Source organism: Phodopus roborovskii, unplaced genomic scaffold, assembly GCF_943737965.1.
Source record: "Phodopus roborovskii unplaced genomic scaffold, PHOROB, whole genome shotgun sequence".
In the NCBI taxonomy this organism is placed as follows: domain Eukaryota; kingdom Metazoa; phylum Chordata; class Mammalia; order Rodentia; family Cricetidae; genus Phodopus; species Phodopus roborovskii.
The window spans coordinates 25599927-25617500 of NW_026126416.1; the positions used below are offsets into that span (position 1 = coordinate 25599927).

Below are 17574 nucleotides of genomic sequence, written 5' to 3' on the forward strand. Positions count from 1 at the left end.
ACTTTATTTACTTATGTGTATACATACATGCACATGTGGATTGTGCCTATGATGGGGGCACAAACTCAGAGGAGGTCAGAGGACCCCTCCCATCCCAGATGCGCTGGGATTAGATATGTGCTATCAAATCCTGCTCTATGTGAGATTCCATTCTCAGCATGGAAAAAACCAAACACAGCTCCAGGGACAGGCTTATACACAGAGCACCACTAATCCCGACATCTGGGGTCTTCTGTTAGGCACACTGTGGCATCAAAAGGTTCTCAATCTAAAGGAGGGGCCCATTGCCATGGGATGCCAAGGGGTACAAAGAAGAATGAAAATCAGCTCTGACCTGTGAATTCTGCTCTTCGAGGAACAAGTTCAAAGCTGAAGACATTCATATACCTCACAGAGGTGTGACTGTCAATCAACATTCATCGACTTTGCATTTCTACTTCATACTGACTATGCTTCCGGTTGAGAATGTGTACAAAGATCAATAGGTGTGGAAAAACAAATATGACATAAAAACACTAGAAAAAGCAGCCAGTGGGTGTGTGGAAGGTTTTTATTGTAAGACAATCAGTTGTTCACCAAGAAATGGTTTGGCAAGTCAATCTTCCCAGAGTCTAGAGGCAAATATTAAGTAAAAGGGTAATTTTATTACAATGACCTCCACAGGGTAAACAAAATGTTCTTTCAAGATGTTTTCAGAAAAATCATTAATGGAGGAAACTGTGAAGACATCTCTAATTCAGTATGCATCTCTACTGTGCATCTCTAATGAGGCTCTTCCATTACAGGGAAGATACAAGGGTGTGGGGTTCAGCTCAGTAGGAGAGAATTTGCCTTAATGAGGCAAGCCCGAGGTTCAATCTCAACACATCAGTGGGGGGAGGATATAAGGACACAGCTTTTAAGACACACTCTATGTCTCCTATCACATGTTGCTGGGGGAGAAGAGGAGCCCCTAGCTAAGCAGGACCTCTGTGTAACCTCCCATTAGTGTCCCAGTGGGTCATACAATCATAAAGGCTCCTTTGTGAGAAATGCATTTCACAGTAACTTATCAAAAGCGCAATTGAAGATCTCAATGGTTGAGTAAAAAACATTAAACAAGTCCAAAAAGATAGAGACCCTGTCTCAGCTTAGCCTATGTAGTTTACGGGCAGAAGCAAGATTGTGAGGGCAGCCAAGAATAGCTAGGGGAAAAAAATCACTCATGGACAAACATTCTAAGTGTATTTAATAGCCTCACGTCTGGCTAAGTCCTCTTATCCATCAGTAGTTTATTCCTCTCCCCACCAATCCCAACATATCCTCTCCCCAAACAAATCTCTCAAGAACTTATTGTTAGAAACCTACCCTGGTCATTAACTTTACCCAAACCCATGCATTAACCTTTAAGCTACATCCCAAACTACTGGAGTGTAGTTAACACCCACATAGGAAGAACCATTAACTGCCTTAGAATTTAGATTGTGACTTTTAAAGCCCCATATCTGTCATCTCAAATCATGGTGAATGACATTGTAATTGGCTTCCTAAATAGTATGGGACCCAAAATAATTGTGACTACCTTCACGTCATGCACTATTCCTAGTAAACAGGGAAGGAGAAAATTTCTCCCCAGATGATCCCACCACCTGCAGAGGCCATTACCCTGGTCAGCAGTATAAAACCCTTAACAGCTTCCAGAAGATCCTTAAAATGCACAGGGTTTAAAGCACATATGTCAGGGTGCCCTGTTAGCTGAGCACGCCCACGGTAGAGTACGCACGCCTTAGGGTACTTTATGGTGGAACAGTGGCAAGCACCAGTTCAGAAAAAGACTACAAGTAACAGCTAAAGTCATAGCGGATGTAAGACTTCCAGCCCCTTTCAGTTAGGAGGGCTTAACAGTCCCCGAAACTCAGGCGACGTGCTGCTAACATATGGTTCAGATACCAAATGTGCTAACTGATACCATGAACAAACTCCTGATGTCTTCTGCAGGACAGGCTAGCCTGACACATACCAAACTTCTTTGTGGACGATAAGGATCTAAATACAAACTTTTGCTTTTGGTGGAGAAGCAACGTGCAGAGTCATCCCTTCCCTGGGGGTGAACCAGAAATTTGCACAGCCCAAGTCATAAGCTAAGAGGTCTAAGAGTCAAATCAAGTCCACAGGATGTCTCAATCTGGCTTTTAACAGTGACAAAAGGAGCTCAAGTTGTTTTCAGTGTTTAAATGCTGGGCTATTTGACTTCAGAATCTGCAGGCTGGTCATGATGCAATATCGAAACTCTTGTACTCTAAGCTCTCATGTCTCCACAGCCATAATTGGGGGCAACCTTAATGCTGATAGGGCAGTCATTCTCCAAATACCACCCACCCTACCAGCTCTGTTCCCTCGCCAGTTTTACTGTGCATCACCATGAATATTTTCTGCCATTCTTGGTCAAGATTCTCGCACAGATCTGGTAGTTGTTATCCGGGGAGGAGTCCCAGGACAGGATGAGTTTGATCAAATGAAACTATGCATGCAAGAAATCTCAAAAATAAGAATATAGTTTTAAAAAGATTCTAACAATGCCTTTAGTCCTTAGAATAAAACATTTCAATCTAATCTCATCCATACTAAATCCAGTCCCTTGAAGCAAGAGTGAGCTTAACAGAGAATTTGGGCATAGAAGCATCTTTAGGGTTCTATGCTGGTTCTGCTGATACACAAATCTCTGCAAACACTCACTAGGGAAATGATAAGCTTGTCCATCTCTTTCTTTACACTCCTGGTGGTTATTAAATATATATTATTTTATATATCTGACCAAGTTTCTTTCCAACACAATGACAATAATATCTAAGCTTAGTGGTTAAAACCAGTTACACCATGGTTATAAGCTTCGGCTGGAAGGCTGCAGAGATTCAAACTTTGTAGCTCAATAGGCTGATGTTTATACCTCCATAAATTCATTCCACAATTTACAAGTTAAAAAAATTGTTGTGACCTCCAAACATCATCTGCTTCCATCAAAATATGGAATAAGACACTCGACCAAGGCTTTAAAATGATACCCCCAACCTCAAAACCAATATTATAACAAGCACACACCAACTGTCTCTTTCCTTACCCGGGTATGGCTTACCCATTGCACTGAGATAATGGTTGAAGGCCTGGCAAGGAGGACTTGGGGTTTGTGTTGACTTGTCACAACTCATGGGTGCCGGACTCCTGTCTGTGTCAAAAGAGAAATACCCACTGGAGGACCGGGACAGCAGAGAAGATCTTCTCACGAGGATGAAAAGTGGGGATCTGGTAGCAAAAGGGCCAGGGCTGGCCGGTGGGGCCAGCGGGCCCTGAGGGCTGCCGTGGGGGCAGCGGTCCCCTTCACCGTCGGGATTACCTTGCGGTTCTGTCTGTAGGGAGGTAGGGGCCCCAGGTCTGAGCTGGGGAGGCCTCTCAGCAGGCTGCAACTGTCCACCTTCTCTGTCACACTCAGAACTTACATCAGAAGGTTGCTTGGCCATTTGGTCTTTTTTTCTGCAGGGAAACCGAAAAAAAAAAAAAAAAACCGATTATTTTCAGCAAACTAAACCATAAAATCATTTCACCTACTCAAGAATTCTAGAGTCAACCGCATACCTTTGTTATGTTGTTTACTTTTCTGACTATCTTCCAAGTAAGATGAAAAGTACACCCAAAATAATTAAGGTGTTTATTTTGGTGCAGGGTGGAACTAAGTAAGACCACCAAACAAAACAAAGTATCAACTCCGTAGTTTGTAAGGTCTGTGCGTTCCCGCACAAACACAAGCACAGAAGTTTCCTGAGGAGCAGCTAGTGGGAAGCCTACTAGATTTCGTGATTTCGTTCAGGATAAACTTGAATCAAGTCTGAAAGTCCCAGCGGGCTCTCATTTCCCGGGTTCAGACGCGGCGCTGGAGCACAGGAGCAGGCGCAGATGCAGAGATTGCAGGCGGCTGGCCGCCTTCCCTGCTCCGGCCCCATTGTTTGCCGAAAATGCTGAGGGCAGCAAGTCTGGAGAAGGTTTGGCAGCGGCCGTCAGTCGTAGTAAGTGCGTCACAATAGAGTTTGTAACTCCGAGCGCAGCTCCGCCCGGGTCCAGCGCCCTCGGCCGCAAGGTCCCTCCTGCTCCCAGCTCCTGCGCGCTACCCCAAACACGAAACCACTTCTCTCGGGAGCAACCTTGCTGGAATGTGTGTACAAATTCAAATGGGGGCCTCCAGAACCATCCCTCTGCAAGCTCCACACCTAGCTGCGCTCACTCGGCAAACACCCGGCGCGCGGGTCCACCCCGTAGACTCTTTCCCTCCCCGGGGCTACCACGCTGAGACTCACGTCCTCCCCTTCCCTTCCGAGCGCGGTGTCCCGCGCCGATCGGATGACCCCTGAGCGTCGCCACCGAGGAGACAAGGAAAACAAAGCCGGGCCCTGGGCTCTAGAACCCCGCGCCTGCCCGTCCGCCCGCCGCCACGCTCCGCCGGGGAGCCCAAGGTTTCGCGCGCCGTGCTTCTGGCCCGCGCTGCACCGGTCACCGCCGGGATCATCCTCCGCCTCCTCCCGCTCCGCCCCTCGCGCGCAGCTCCCGCCGCCGCGCGGGCACCGCCAGCCCTGCGCTGCCGGCGCCGGCTGCCAGTGCTCCCCATTGGCCCACGCTCGGTGGTTCCTCATCGGAGCCAATGGGCAGAGGCGGCGGGGGCGGCGCCTACGGGTCAGGCAGCCGAAGGCGAGGCGATTGTTGACAAACTCGCCGCCCAGCGCCGCTCCGGCTGTGCGGGCCGCCGCAGCTCTGGCTGGAAGTTAGTGGGCCGGGCTGCTTCGCTCCGCGCCCCGCCCCACCCCTGGGCCCGGCCCGAACGCCGCGCGCCCTGCGGGAGTTCCCGCCGTTCGGGCAGCGGGACACTAGAGACAAAGCGGGACCCGTGCCCTCCTGAGATCCGCGGGGCCACGATCCCAATCCAGGATTGGGATCTTTGCTTGGGGCAAAGATCCTAACGGCCTCCGCAGTCCGGAGCCGAACTTTTCTGCAACCTCACCTGTTGTGTTCCATGTGCCACCGACAAGCACCAAATATGAACAACCATCTCGGGTCTCGGGTGTATACATCCAAACTGCGGTCCCCAGCGTCCAGTTAGCCCTCCGCAAGCAGCGCCTGTCTGGGGGGCAACAGACCCGGGAGCTCACCGAGCCGTCAGCCTGTGCGACTGGGTCTGGGTGCGATCCGGCTCCAGAACCGACCGGGCAGTCAGCTGGCCGGGGCTCAGAACACGCGTGGCCTGTGTCCTGGGAGACCTATGGGGTCTCGGATCCTGTAGATACTGTGGCCCTCAGCGTCCAAAAGGACGCTCGCAAAAAGGACAGGGCCGCCAGGGACATCCGGGAAAGCGAAATTGGCCACCGTGGTCAAACCGTGGCTTCAATGAAAACAAAGTCTGAGCGCGTGTGATTTTAATACTCAAACCTCCGCAATGAACCGCGCCAGCGAAGAGCCAAGTCCACCGACCCGCGGCCAACGCGCGGCTACTTCTCCCGAGTCGCCTGACTTGAGGCGACCTTCCCGGCTGGAGGCATTGCCGGGCACCACGGAACCGGTCCTGGGCTCCAAATTGAGACTACGCGCCCTCCCGACCCGCGAGAGATGCCTCACCAGCCCTTCGTGCGGCATCCCGGCCCAAGCCAGACTTCGGCTAAATGCCCGCAGTTTCTGTGCCTACAACCCTATCCCAGAAGTGCCCTGCCAGGAAGGGACCTCGGCCCGACTCGCTTCATTCGCAAGCCGCAGCCGCGCGCCAAGCGGGACAAACCAGCACCTCCACCCGCACGTGCGACACCAGAGACCGATGAAGGCGCTCTGCTGCGGCGGCGCCTATCTTCTATCCGTCCCCGGCCTGCGCTTCGGGAATCGCGAATCGCGGAGTGTTTACCTTGCGTTTCTCAGTCCGAGAATCAGAGTCAGACATTGGGGGGACGAGGGCCAGGGGAAGGGCGCCGAGGCGTTGGCGGCGGGGAGCAGCAGAGGTTGTGTAGATGCAAGTGGGGCACAGTTCGCAGAGCGGCTGCAGAAATCCGGCGACGGCGACAGCGGCAAGGACCGCGGAGCTCCAACCAGCTGGTGACCCAGTGCCTGCGAGGAGCGAAGTGAAACCAGCCTGGCCCAGCGACTCTGCTCCTACTGGGCCCCCGCTCCCGTGCCCAATCACCGCGGGCTCCGCCCCCGCTCGGTCCGGCCCTCGGCGAGCCGGAAAGCAAGCCCCACCCCTCACCCCCCCTCGCGGCCCCCAGGCCACTGGCGCGTGCAGGCTGCGACAGGTACTGGCGAGGGTAGCCCTGCAGCTTCCCTGCAGCGCGCGCGCGCCGCCCACCCCAACATGTTTACCCTAGTGACTTGGCCTGCGGGCAGCTGCATGCAAGCCCATCCTCCACCCACCCCAATGTACCCGCCCCTCCCTTCCCCTCCCTGTCCGCCGGCAGCGGCCACCTCGCAGAGCGGAACTTAGGGGGCGCTCAGGGCACACTGCTCTGTGTCCAGCCTGGCAACGGGCACCAGTGGTAAGCCTCAGGAGGAGCTTCTGCGCCCTTGCTTTGCGGAGCTTCTCAGCCCCAAGGCATGGAGACTGACTTGGTGCAAGCATGGGCCCTGGCCTTTAACTGTCCTCTCCAAGAATTCATTGCCTCCGGGGAACCCAAATCAGCAAGATGCTCGCCCCTCCTCCTCTGCGCCTCATGCGGGACTTTTTAACACCGCTGCCTTCTGTCGCCATCTAGGCTCTCCCTGGTCGTGGTGTGTGTGTGTGTGTGTGTGTGTGTGTGTGTGTGTGTGTGTGTGTGTGTGTGTGTGTGTGTGTGGTTATTTTCCCCAGTGCATGGTTACTTAAGAGGCAGAGTTGGTGATGGGAAAGACAGTTGAGCAAAGGGCAAGGGAAAATCCTAGGTCTACAGCGCAGCTTCGGGTTGCAGTAGGCGTGCATGACAAGAAACTAAAATAGGGAATGAGAAAGTAACTTCAAAGGAATAATTATAAGGAAAGATGGGGGCTACCGAGGAAAGACGGTTGTACCACGCATCGTGTTGGCAGCCTCGAAATTTATTGGGCTCACAGAGTACCGCCAGGAACTATCAGCCCGCTGAAGCTGGCTACCGCGGAGCAGCAGAATTCAGGTCGGGCTGGCAGAATGAGGGGGTCGAAAAATGAATCCCCTTGACTCTCCCGAGGCTTTCCTGTACCCAATCGAAGTCTCGAAGTCAATGGTGCCACAACGCCCCTCTCCCTCTCGCCACAGCAGTTGGTTGGGAAAAGTTGGTCTGGAAATAGAGCACCCGGCATCCTACGTGTAAAGATTGAGGAAACTCGATTTAAGGGCTACCCAGCCCGCATCCAGGCTGGCAGAGAGAAGGAAGTGACCTTTTCATGAACAAGTAACATGACCTATCGCCCCAGCGTCTGACCATCTTGGTCATTTCAATGTTTATAAGCGGTTCTAACGTCAACGTGACACAGCACAGCCTTCGGTCCTCAAGTGACTCCGGAGGGAGATCAAAGAAGCCATTGGTTCCCAGGGGGGCTGGGAGGGCTCGCAGCAAAGCCTTGTCTCTTCTGTGGGCCAGGGGTGTTCACTGCAAGAGTGCACGGGGCATTGGTGTGGATTCAGCCAAGTAAGTGGCGTCTATCTTGGCCACGGCAGCGGCTGCGAGCTAGTGCTGTGCCTTGGCCAGTCCGCATCCCACCCATGCAACCAGGTATGCTGCTGCTCTGAGAGCTCCCAGCCCATAACAAGTGTTCAGGCTCCTCACTCTCAGCCGGGAGCCAGGCACCTCAGAACCGGACTAGAAAAAAAAAAAAAAAAAAACGCACAAGGAAGAAAGAAAGAAGTCTTATCGCCCATTTCTTTGTAGGAGCAAGCTGTCTATGAGTCTTTCAATTTGGCAACTCTGGGCTCACTAACAGAAAACATAGGCACTGGGGAAAGCAACGGCCTTGGCTATGTGCTCTTATTTAGGGCTTAATCAAGAAGACGGCCTGGAAGTGAAGGCTCTTGCATCACCAGGGAACAAGGCAGTTTAGGAAGCTTCCACCAAGCGTCTCATGACAGGTGGCTGCGGGCCCTTGGCACTTGCAGCCCTCTCTGGCAGCGTCAGAACTCCTGGGATCAGATTTGAAGGCAGAGAAGAGCAACGTGGGAAGGGCCAGGGGGTCACCCGTGCTTTCCCGACGCTGGCAACCGGATGTGAAGAGAGGGAAGCGAGACGATGGCTCGATTTGAGAATGAAACTGGGCAACCCCGATGTCAGAAAATAAATGAGAAATTCATTCCCGCCTGTGTAATCTCTCCAAATTCCAAAACCAGTTTATTGTAGCTATTCCCCAGGCCCTTCTCCCCTACCCCTCCAAGCCGCGGGAGCACTTTTCTATCGCTTAATATATTAAAGTTGGCATCTATGCTTCTCTAAAGGGCGGGTTACAGTTTAGTGCGGTGAAACGCCTGTCGCGCGTCCTCCTGCAGTCCGGGGATCGCCTACCTGGTAGGACCAGCTCGACTCCAGGGCCACACTCCCCTTTCTCGCCGGCGTGTTTCCTAGCAGAGCTGGACCAAGTCTGAATCACTAATCATCCCTTGCTGAACTTTTGCCCGCGCTTGGAGTGGGTGGAGCTTTTCTCCACCCCTTTTGCCTGAGGGCGTCTGATTTTGTGTTTTGATTTTTTTTTTTTTTTCACCCAGCACCGGAGTTTTTCGAAGTCACTGGAATCTGAGTCACCGATGACAGCAGAGATCTTTGGTGGCACCGGGCTCTAGGCAAGACTACCCAATTGTCTGGACTGTGAGAGATCAAGGCAAGGGCCAAGAGAGGTTACCAGACTAGGATAAAGTACAGTACTCCCAGGGCATCCACCTCCTCCCGGATAACCTGTCCTGAGCCTTGTCAACCTTAGCCAGACCTCCTCCTCTGTGTGATCAAAACCCCTCAAGGGTGGCAGCCCTGCACCTGCCACTTAGGCCTCTGCTCCAGCTCTGGGAGTTATTCGAAGAGAACTCCGTGGCAAGCTGCGGATCAGCCACTGCATTTCTCGCTACGCCTGGGTCACAGTTTGGACAGTCGCCGCGACCCTTCCTGCACCAGCGTGGGAGTAGGCGCCCGGGGGCTGAGGACTCCAGCGATTGGTGCATGGAGGTTGGTGTGTGGAATGTTGAAGGCAGAGATCACCTTCAGGGCATCATCCTTCACCGACTCGCACAAATCCAGCAACTGCAAAACACGACACAAAGGGACAGGTCGGATGTGGGCTCGTTCACGGAGGACTTTCCATCCGCCCCCAGTCACTTAGAAGGGCAGAAATTCCCCACAACACAGAAAGTTATTGTTTCTAAACAGCCTGTGTCTTCTTTAAAATTTCTAGGTCTTTGACCCCCAGGTCCGGCCGAAATCTAGGTTTTTTTCGCTAAGAGTCTAAGGGTAAGTGTTCTTTCCCAAGATTATCCTGGTAGCTGGAGACCGAGGTCTGATAATTAACGCTGCCTCCTCTCCGCTCACATTTCTTCTTCCCGCCCTTCTTCTCCACCTCTGGAGTGCCACCCTCTGGCGCACAGAGGCAACTGACAAGAAGAGCCACTGAAAAGCTGAACGGGAGAAAAGACTGGCCCCATCATGCCAGAGGGGTGCCAACAGAGCCTGAGAGGCGGCAAGCAAGACTGGAGTGGACCACCAAGGAAGCCAAGGTTAGGTGCTGACCACTTTCCGCGCTCTTCAACTATGCAAAATGGACTAGCGGTGGCCCGTGCTCTGCTAGCTAGTACAGGTACATCCAGATAGACTTCCCAGAAGGGAGGAGTTGTGGCCGGCCAGAGCTTTGGAGAAGTTGCACTGGCTAGCTGTGTTTCTATTTCATTTTCCATGATTTAGATGCCAGCACACACACACCCCAGGCAGCCGGAATAAAGGATTATTTTTCTAGATCTGCACAAGGGCAGAGGCCTGTTTTTCTTTTCCTGAAACAGCTACATACTATAACTTCGACTTTTTTCAAGACTTCATAAAGCTAGCTATACATTTCTTTGGCTGACTAAATCACAACAACCTCCGGGCTTCATGGTTTATTTTTATGGTTTTAAAAACCACTTTTATGGGCCCGCCTTTGTCCTTGCATGCTATCCATATTTTAAAAGTGTTCTTTCCCTGCAGCAGCTCCCCCAAAAGAAAACATTTCAGGTGTCCAGAAACTATAGTGGTTTTCCAAATAAAAAGGAGAAAGGGGGAAGAAGTGTGCGGGGGGGGGGCTTTTTCCTTTAAAATGTACCCTATTGTACAAGTGATCTAGTGAAGAGCTTCGTTCTTCACACACCATGGTTAGGAACCATCGAATAAGTACTGAAAAGACTTTGATCACATTAGCAAGATGTGACAAGACAGACTGTAACTGACTGAGATTTCCAAGTGTGTAATTAATACTCTTGACAAATCCCCAACTAATCTGTTAACTCTTGATGTCTTTAACCACACATTTCAAAACCATGAGATGGTACACACAGCCCCTGGACTTGCCACATGGAGCCATGTAATTATTCAAGAGAATGTTTCCTTTGGGTTTCATTAAGGCAGCCAGGCCAACTCTCGTCATATAATCGCCAATAAGGGAAACTCACTTTGAAAGAAGGCTTATGAGAGAACACTACAGGTCTGGTTTGTCTAATGATATATATATATCATTAAAGGTGAGAAGTAGACATTACAGAAAGTGATTTCTATTTGCTATAGGAAGAGAAGGAGGAAGAATCAAGAGGAAGAAGGAAGAGGAAGAAGAAGGAAGGAAGGAGGAGGAGGAGGAGGAGAAGAAGGTGGCGGCTGGTAAGGAAGAGTATTTCTATACTCATCATTCTCCAGGACACTGGAAAAGAACATTAGACTGCCTAGGAACACCATTGACTGGTTAAAATAGTTTATAAATATCAAGATCTGGAGTAGTTTAGCCTCCCCTCCCCCTTCAGCTTTCTCCATCCTTACTGCAACAGAACCCTGAATGTACAAATGGAAGGATGCGGCACGGCTCCTGTCATCCACCCCACTTCCATCCAGCTTTGCCTATTAGTAAGATCACAATTGTTACCTTCCTTTTTTTGAATTGTAGTCCTCTCCTGTGATGGGCACCACAGTGGACTTGAAAAGCTTACATGCACACTGCACACTGAAAACATTCCTAACCTCTTACATCAGGAAGCTATTGCAAAGTTTCAGAGGCTTCAAAGAATGAAAACTGAGTAGGGGCTGGAGATATGGCTCAGTGGTTAAACACACTTGCTGCTCTTGTACAGTTCCCAGCACCCACAAGGTGATTGACAGCTGGCTGTAACTCCAGTTTCTTGGGATGCCATGCTCTCTTTTGGCCTCCCTGGACACCAGAGACACACATGGTGCATATACATGTAAACAAACACTCATATACATAAAATAAAAATAAATCTTAAAATAAATAAAAACACAATCCCCTTAATACAAAAAAAAAAAAAAGTACTTGAGTAGGGCCTGGAAAGATGGTTCAGGGGTTACAAGCCCCTCATGCTCTGAGGACTGTAGTCAGACTTTCTTTGGACTGTTAGCTCCCAAATAATGGCATGAAACTTCTTGTTAATTATGGGAACTTGGCTTTATCTTAGGCTTATTCCAAACTAGCTCTTATAACTTAAATTAATCTGTTATATTAATCTACATTCTGCCATATGGCTCATTAACACTCCTCCATAGTGTATGTTCAACTTCCCCATGTCTCACCTGTGAATTCCCTATGTCTCAGATTCTTCCCAGAGTTCCTATTTCTCTCTGGAAGTCCCTTTTTATCCCCTCCTGCCTAGCTATTGGCCATTCAGCTCTTTATCAAGCCAATTAGAAGGTGCTTTTCACACAGTGTAACCAACTATCCTACAACAGAGAACCCAGGTTTGGTTCCCAGCAGCCAGGTCAGGAGGTTCACAACTGCCTGTAACACCAGTTCCAGGGGATCCGATGCCCTCTCCTGGCGGGTACTTTTATGTATGTATGTGGTGCACATACAGACTAGCAGACAGACAGAGACACATAAGATAATAAATAGCAAATAAGAACTAGAGCAAAAACATGAGGATCTAGAGTATGGATATACTATATAACCTGGGGGGAAGGGATTCCTGTCTTCTTTAGCTCCTTATACCCACCTGCTGTCACTAGTTTCTTCTCCCCTGTTTGACTCTCCCAGCACTGCCATATACAATTAGGATAGGATACCTAGCACCAGCAATCTCTAAGCTTCCCACACTCTAAGCTCTTTTATTTCCTCTCAGCAAGGCCCCGGCAATGTAGGAATCCGCAGGGTGTGGCACCCCACCCTTTGTACGCTGTGCACAAGGCTTTCCTGCCTCTGTGTGTCTTGCCTTTATTTCCAGTTCCAGATGCTTTTGGAGAAACACAAGATGAAATGCATGGAGAGATGAAGAGCTAATCAGACGAGCTCACTTCCTGCTTGGACACTATGCTAAGTTCTCTTTATCCATCCCATGAATTTGAGAGGACATTTGGCTCTTTTAGCCAGTAGAATGCAGAAAAAGAGAATTCCACCACCTAGGCCTTAAGGAGGCTTTGCAGTCCTGGTCTTGTTTCCCTGTGACCCTGATAACACTTGCTGTCTAGTAGAGTATGGAAACCTAATGAAGAAGGATCAAGGAGCCTTGACCAACTGCCAGCATCCACTGCGATGCTGTCAAAAGGCTTCCTTGCCCCTCCCAGCACTGTTCTACCCTCTTGACTGTTACCCCAGGAATGATCACATTTAATACTACCCAAAGAATTGCCAAGACTGCAGACTCACAGAACTGGAATTAATCATTATTGATGGCTAATGTCCAGAAATGCAAAGCAAATAAACTTGCTACATCAACTACACCCCATTTTCAAAAGGAACCAGTTGGAGCTGACTTCCATTATCTAAAGGACTATTTGGTATTGAGTAATTTCTTGTTCATCATTTTCAGTCAACTTGATTTTTGATGAACCTGGCTATTGGGAGAGAAACCAAAAGAGGAGGAATTGGGGCTGGGGATGGTTCAGCAGTTAGGAGTGCTTGCTGCTCTTGCAGAGAACCTGAGTTCAGTTCTCAGCACCCGCATTTGGTTTTAAGTGCCAGCAACTTCAACTTCATGGGATCCATGTATATGTATACATTCAGACACAGAGACATGCATGCACACACACAAAAATAAAATGAATCTTTTTTTTTTTTTTTAAAAGAAGAGTATCCACAGGGTGGAGAGATGACTCAGCTGTTACAGCGCTTGCCACACAATGAGGACCCACACCTATGCTATTAAACAAAAGATATCACATAAACTGCTACAGTATGCACCTGCCACGACAGAACTTGCTGGTGGAGGTGAGGATTCCTAGGGATTGCTGGCCAGACAGTCTGGCCCAGTTAGTGAGCTCCAAGTTTGGTGACAAAATCTTGTCTCAAAAAAAGAGAAAGAGAAGGAGAGTGACTGAGGAAGACACTTGAAGTGGACTTTGGCTACCACATGCACACACACATGTACATGTACATCCATGCACACACATATGTACATTTACATCCATGCACACACATATGTACATTTACATCCATGCACACACATATGTACATGTACACCCATGCACACACATATGTACATTTATATCCATGCACACACATATGTACATGTACACCCATGCACATACATACAATACATAAGCGTGTGCGCGCGCGTGCACACACACACACACAGGAACAGGAATCTTCAAATAATTGAGAAACGTTGTTTGAGCTAAAGATGTGATGGGGATAAAATTCAAGATACTGGTGAAATGAGATTTCTGTATTACTTATGTTTTGTTTTTTAAGACAGGGTCTTATTGTGTAGCCCTGGCTGGCCTGGAACTCGATATGTAGATCAGGCTACCCTCAAACTCACAGAGATCTACCTGACTCTGCCTCTCGAGTGCTGGGGCTAAAGTTGTGTGCTCCTTTGTGCAGCTTCTGTATTATTTGTGGCTGTCACTTAATATCTTCACTCCTGTTGTGACATATAACTGCTATTTTCACTTAATAGCCAGAGGCCTTGCTCTGGCTCATTCTCTCCCCATTTACCCCCTCTACACCCACCCCTCCACACCTTAAGATTTTTTACCTTGGCTAACTTTGATCGTCAACTTGACTGAATCAATAAACATCTAGAACATTCATGAGACGCATCTTTGTGTATGTGCATGTATGTGTGTGTCAGGTGAGGCGAGGGGCAAATGGCAAGTTATGATGGCTTTTAAGGAGAGGATTGTCCTGAGCCAGGAGAGCCACTTTACATGTAGGCTGAATCACCCCATAGGCTGGTGGGGCCTGGCCTGAATAAAAATGGGAAAAAGAAGAAAGCTATCTAGGCATTAGTACAATTATCCACTAAGATGTGAGCAAACCCCTGCTGCCATGCCTTCCCTGCAATGATGGACTGAACCCTCAAGACGTGAGCCTGTACAAATCCTTCTTCCTTTCTATTGCCTCCTGTCAGGTATTTGGCCACAGAAATGAAGAAAGTAATTCAAGCTGCTTAGCCTATATAAATGGGTAAGCTGGAGAATAAGTCCTTCCACAAATAACATGTCATCATAGCCACCTGTCTCTGGTAGTCAACACAAGGGTTGACATGCCCTATATGCTTACACAAAACACAACCTTTCACCTGACTCTGAGATTCTCTCTCCCATCTACCCACCCATGTGGAGACAGGGCTCTCCTCCTGTGTTTCCTGGCCACAGGTCCATTGCTAATGGAAGGATCCAGCTTTAGCTTGCTCCAACACCCCCATCCCCCACCCCTACCCCTGTTTCAAGAGCACATGCTACCTCATGCTGTCCTCTATAGTGAAGATCCAGTAGCACAAAACAGAATTCCAGCGGGGCATCTCTACATCCATTTAAATTCTAGCAGACAGTGTTTTGCATACTCAGAAAAGTTACATTTGAAGGGGCCGTCTTAAGTAGAGAGTGTGAGGACACACAGACCTTCAACATGTTCTTCCTACTGCAATGCTTTTCAACTGAGTAACACGGCACCCAACTATTTACTAACAATTCCCAGAAATGCCCACTTCAGTGAAAGAGTGGGCTTTGAACCTCATCACTGCCATTTTAAACACTGTCCATTTCTTATCACTAAAAGTCTCACGTGACTCTTGCATGGATCAAGCACAAAAAAAAAAAAAAAAAAAAAAAAAAAATCTGTCATTATTGCTGGGCTGAGGAGATGGCTCAGTTGTTACAGCGCCTACTGACCAGGTTCGGGGTCTGGGGTTCAGATCCCCAGGGCCCATGTAAACATGTGCCCATATACATGTAGAAACAGGTATATATACATGCATGCCACATACACATGGAGATGGAAACGTGATGGTGATTTGTGATCCACAGGCTTGAACCTGCGTATGCCTCGCAAGGACTCCACCCCTGAACTACATACATCCCCAGCCCTTCTGTGATTATTATTACAGATTATCTAGTTAGCAATAAGTATAATTTTTATATTGTCTGTCATTTCCTTTACTGAGAATGCTTCATCACCACTACCTAAAACAAGAGTGCTGACACAGAGACATCGACTTTAACCACTTAATAAAAGTGTTTGACATTGATTCAAACTGCTGCTGATTCATACGAGGACAAGTTTCTAAAGAAGTATGCATCGCTTTCTCTTCAGAATACAGGAAACCATATGAAAGTATTGGCAATGGAATTAAAGTAACCACAGGGCTGCGCTTGGTAGCATTTTTAACAGACAAAGGCATTTACACAAAACGAGAAAGAATATTCAATTAGGTGGTTCTCATAGAGCTGCTGTATTAGTTTCACACATTTTAATACCAAAGAATATGACATTTTAATCAACCGATGGTTTAGCCTGATAAGTACATAGCCAAGAGGGAGTGATTTTCAGTCATAAAAATTTCTTCAAGGGCAGAAGCCTCACAAACCACCAGAGCTAAATATAGCCATCCTTTAGGTGTCCCTAGGGGGAGTTTCTGAGACTAGGATACCTTCTTGTAGATACCAAAATCTATGGGGGCTTAAGTTTCTCAGCTAGAATGCCTTAGTATCCCTGTGCCTGTCCTTGTCAGTCTAATATTCAGCACAACAGACCTGCTGGAGCAGAATCTGCTACCGTGATTAGCTCACCCTGTAGACTCTCTCCCACCTGATAAGCCCACACTGCCACCTGTCTGCATTCTAGACACTTCAAGTTTGAAGCATCTAGGGCTTCTGGGTTATTCCCAAAGACCTCACTCTTCTATGAAGTTACTTCATAGCTCTTCCGTATTGGCAGCACTGATCCACAGTATGGCTTTCCTTTGTCCAGACTCTGCAACTACTTCACGTGGGAGCAAAGTTCTCTCAACCTCCTTCACATCCTAACCAGAATCAGGAGCCCTTGCAAGCTGCTACTGAAATCATCTGTGTCCATGAAGCTAAAACTTTCAAGACACATACCTTCTTAATAATGATGATAGAGGCACACACCACAGTTGAATACTTACGGGCTATAAGTAGGGTATGGACTTAGTAGCTTTGGTGTGTGAGCAAATATTAAAGTATAGTTATGTATACACTACATCTAGAACATATAATTGTAATATGTACAATTAAAATACATCATTTAATGGCCTTAAGAACATACAAATTAAGGCTAAATGTAATAAAGTATGTTCAAGAATTCTATTACTACTTAAAAAAGATCTGCCAGAGACAAATGACTAAACAGTGATACACCATGTCCACAGGTTGTTAAGAGTATCAGTTCTTTTCAAACTGGGATTAGAGTTAATATAAACACAAGTAGAAAATATACAGGGAATTCTAAAATATATAGAGAAATTAAAAACAACCATAGGATAGCCAAAAAATTAGAAAAATTACAATATATAGGAGATTTGTATTATTCAATCAATATAAGATCAATGATAACAATCAAGACAAAATTAATAAAAATAACAGAAAAATTGATGAATGGAGTAGAATAGGAAGCCCCTAAACAACCCCATAACTATATGTTCAATTGACTCTCCCCAGAAAAGACAAAATACTTCAATAGAAAAAGGAGGGTTTATTAACAAGCAGTGGTTGACTTTATGAAAATTAATCCACCTCTACATCATTCTATACTCAGAAATTAACTTGAGATCAGAAGTAGATAATAATAATACTTTTAACGTGTGTGTGTGTGTGTGTGTGTGTGTGTGTGTGTGTGTGTGTGTGTGTGTGTTAGCATGCCATTTCAGAGAATAACTTTGGTAGTTTGGTAGTTTAGTAATGCATTTTCTCCTTCCACCATGTGAACCTCCAAGCAACTGAACTCAGGTCATCAGGCTTGATGACAAGTGCCTTAACTCATTGAGCCTGTTTGCTGGCCCCATAATATAATTTTAAAATGGAAAATGCAATGCATTTTGTTTTCTTCATTTTCCAGAGAAATCTCCCTTGCTCAGAAGTTGGCCTGCATGGTTCTCAGGCCAGCTATGGCTGAGTGGAATCCTCTAGATTAAATGAAGGGTGATAAGGTCACAAAGTGAAA

The 17574-nt window shown here is 47.8% G+C and overlaps 2 protein-coding genes across 6 annotated transcripts in view; both read right to left on the reverse strand.

Annotated features, from left to right (window-relative positions):
- Bcl2l11 (BCL2 like 11) overlaps positions 1 to 4965 on the reverse strand; it is a 641641-nt gene extending 636676 nt beyond the window's left edge. For 2 of the 5 annotated variants that reach the window (XR_007834447.1, XM_051183426.1), the window contains exons 1-2: positions 4326 to 4958; positions 3113 to 3507 (exon numbers count right to left, since the gene is read on the reverse strand). Coding sequence is in view for 4 of the 5 variants with exons in the window: in XM_051183426.1 (XP_051039383.1) it covers positions 3113 to 3507; positions 4326 to 4633 (703 nt within the window). In the remaining variant the exon portion in view is untranslated. Of the gene's footprint in view, positions 1 to 2572; positions 2756 to 3112; positions 3508 to 4325 lie in introns of those variants that run through there. The other 3 variants (XM_051183427.1, XM_051183428.1, XM_051183429.1) reach the window with 3 other exon arrangements.
- Positions 4966 to 8124: 3159 nt separating this feature from the next.
- Positions 8125 to 17574, reverse strand: part of Acoxl (acyl-CoA oxidase like) — a 277217-nt gene continuing 267767 nt past the window's right edge. The window contains exon 19 of the mRNA XM_051183431.1: positions 8125 to 9230. Coding sequence (XP_051039388.1) covers positions 9066 to 9230 — 165 coding nt within the window. The 3' untranslated portion in view covers positions 8125 to 9065. The remainder of the gene's footprint in view (positions 9231 to 17574) is intronic.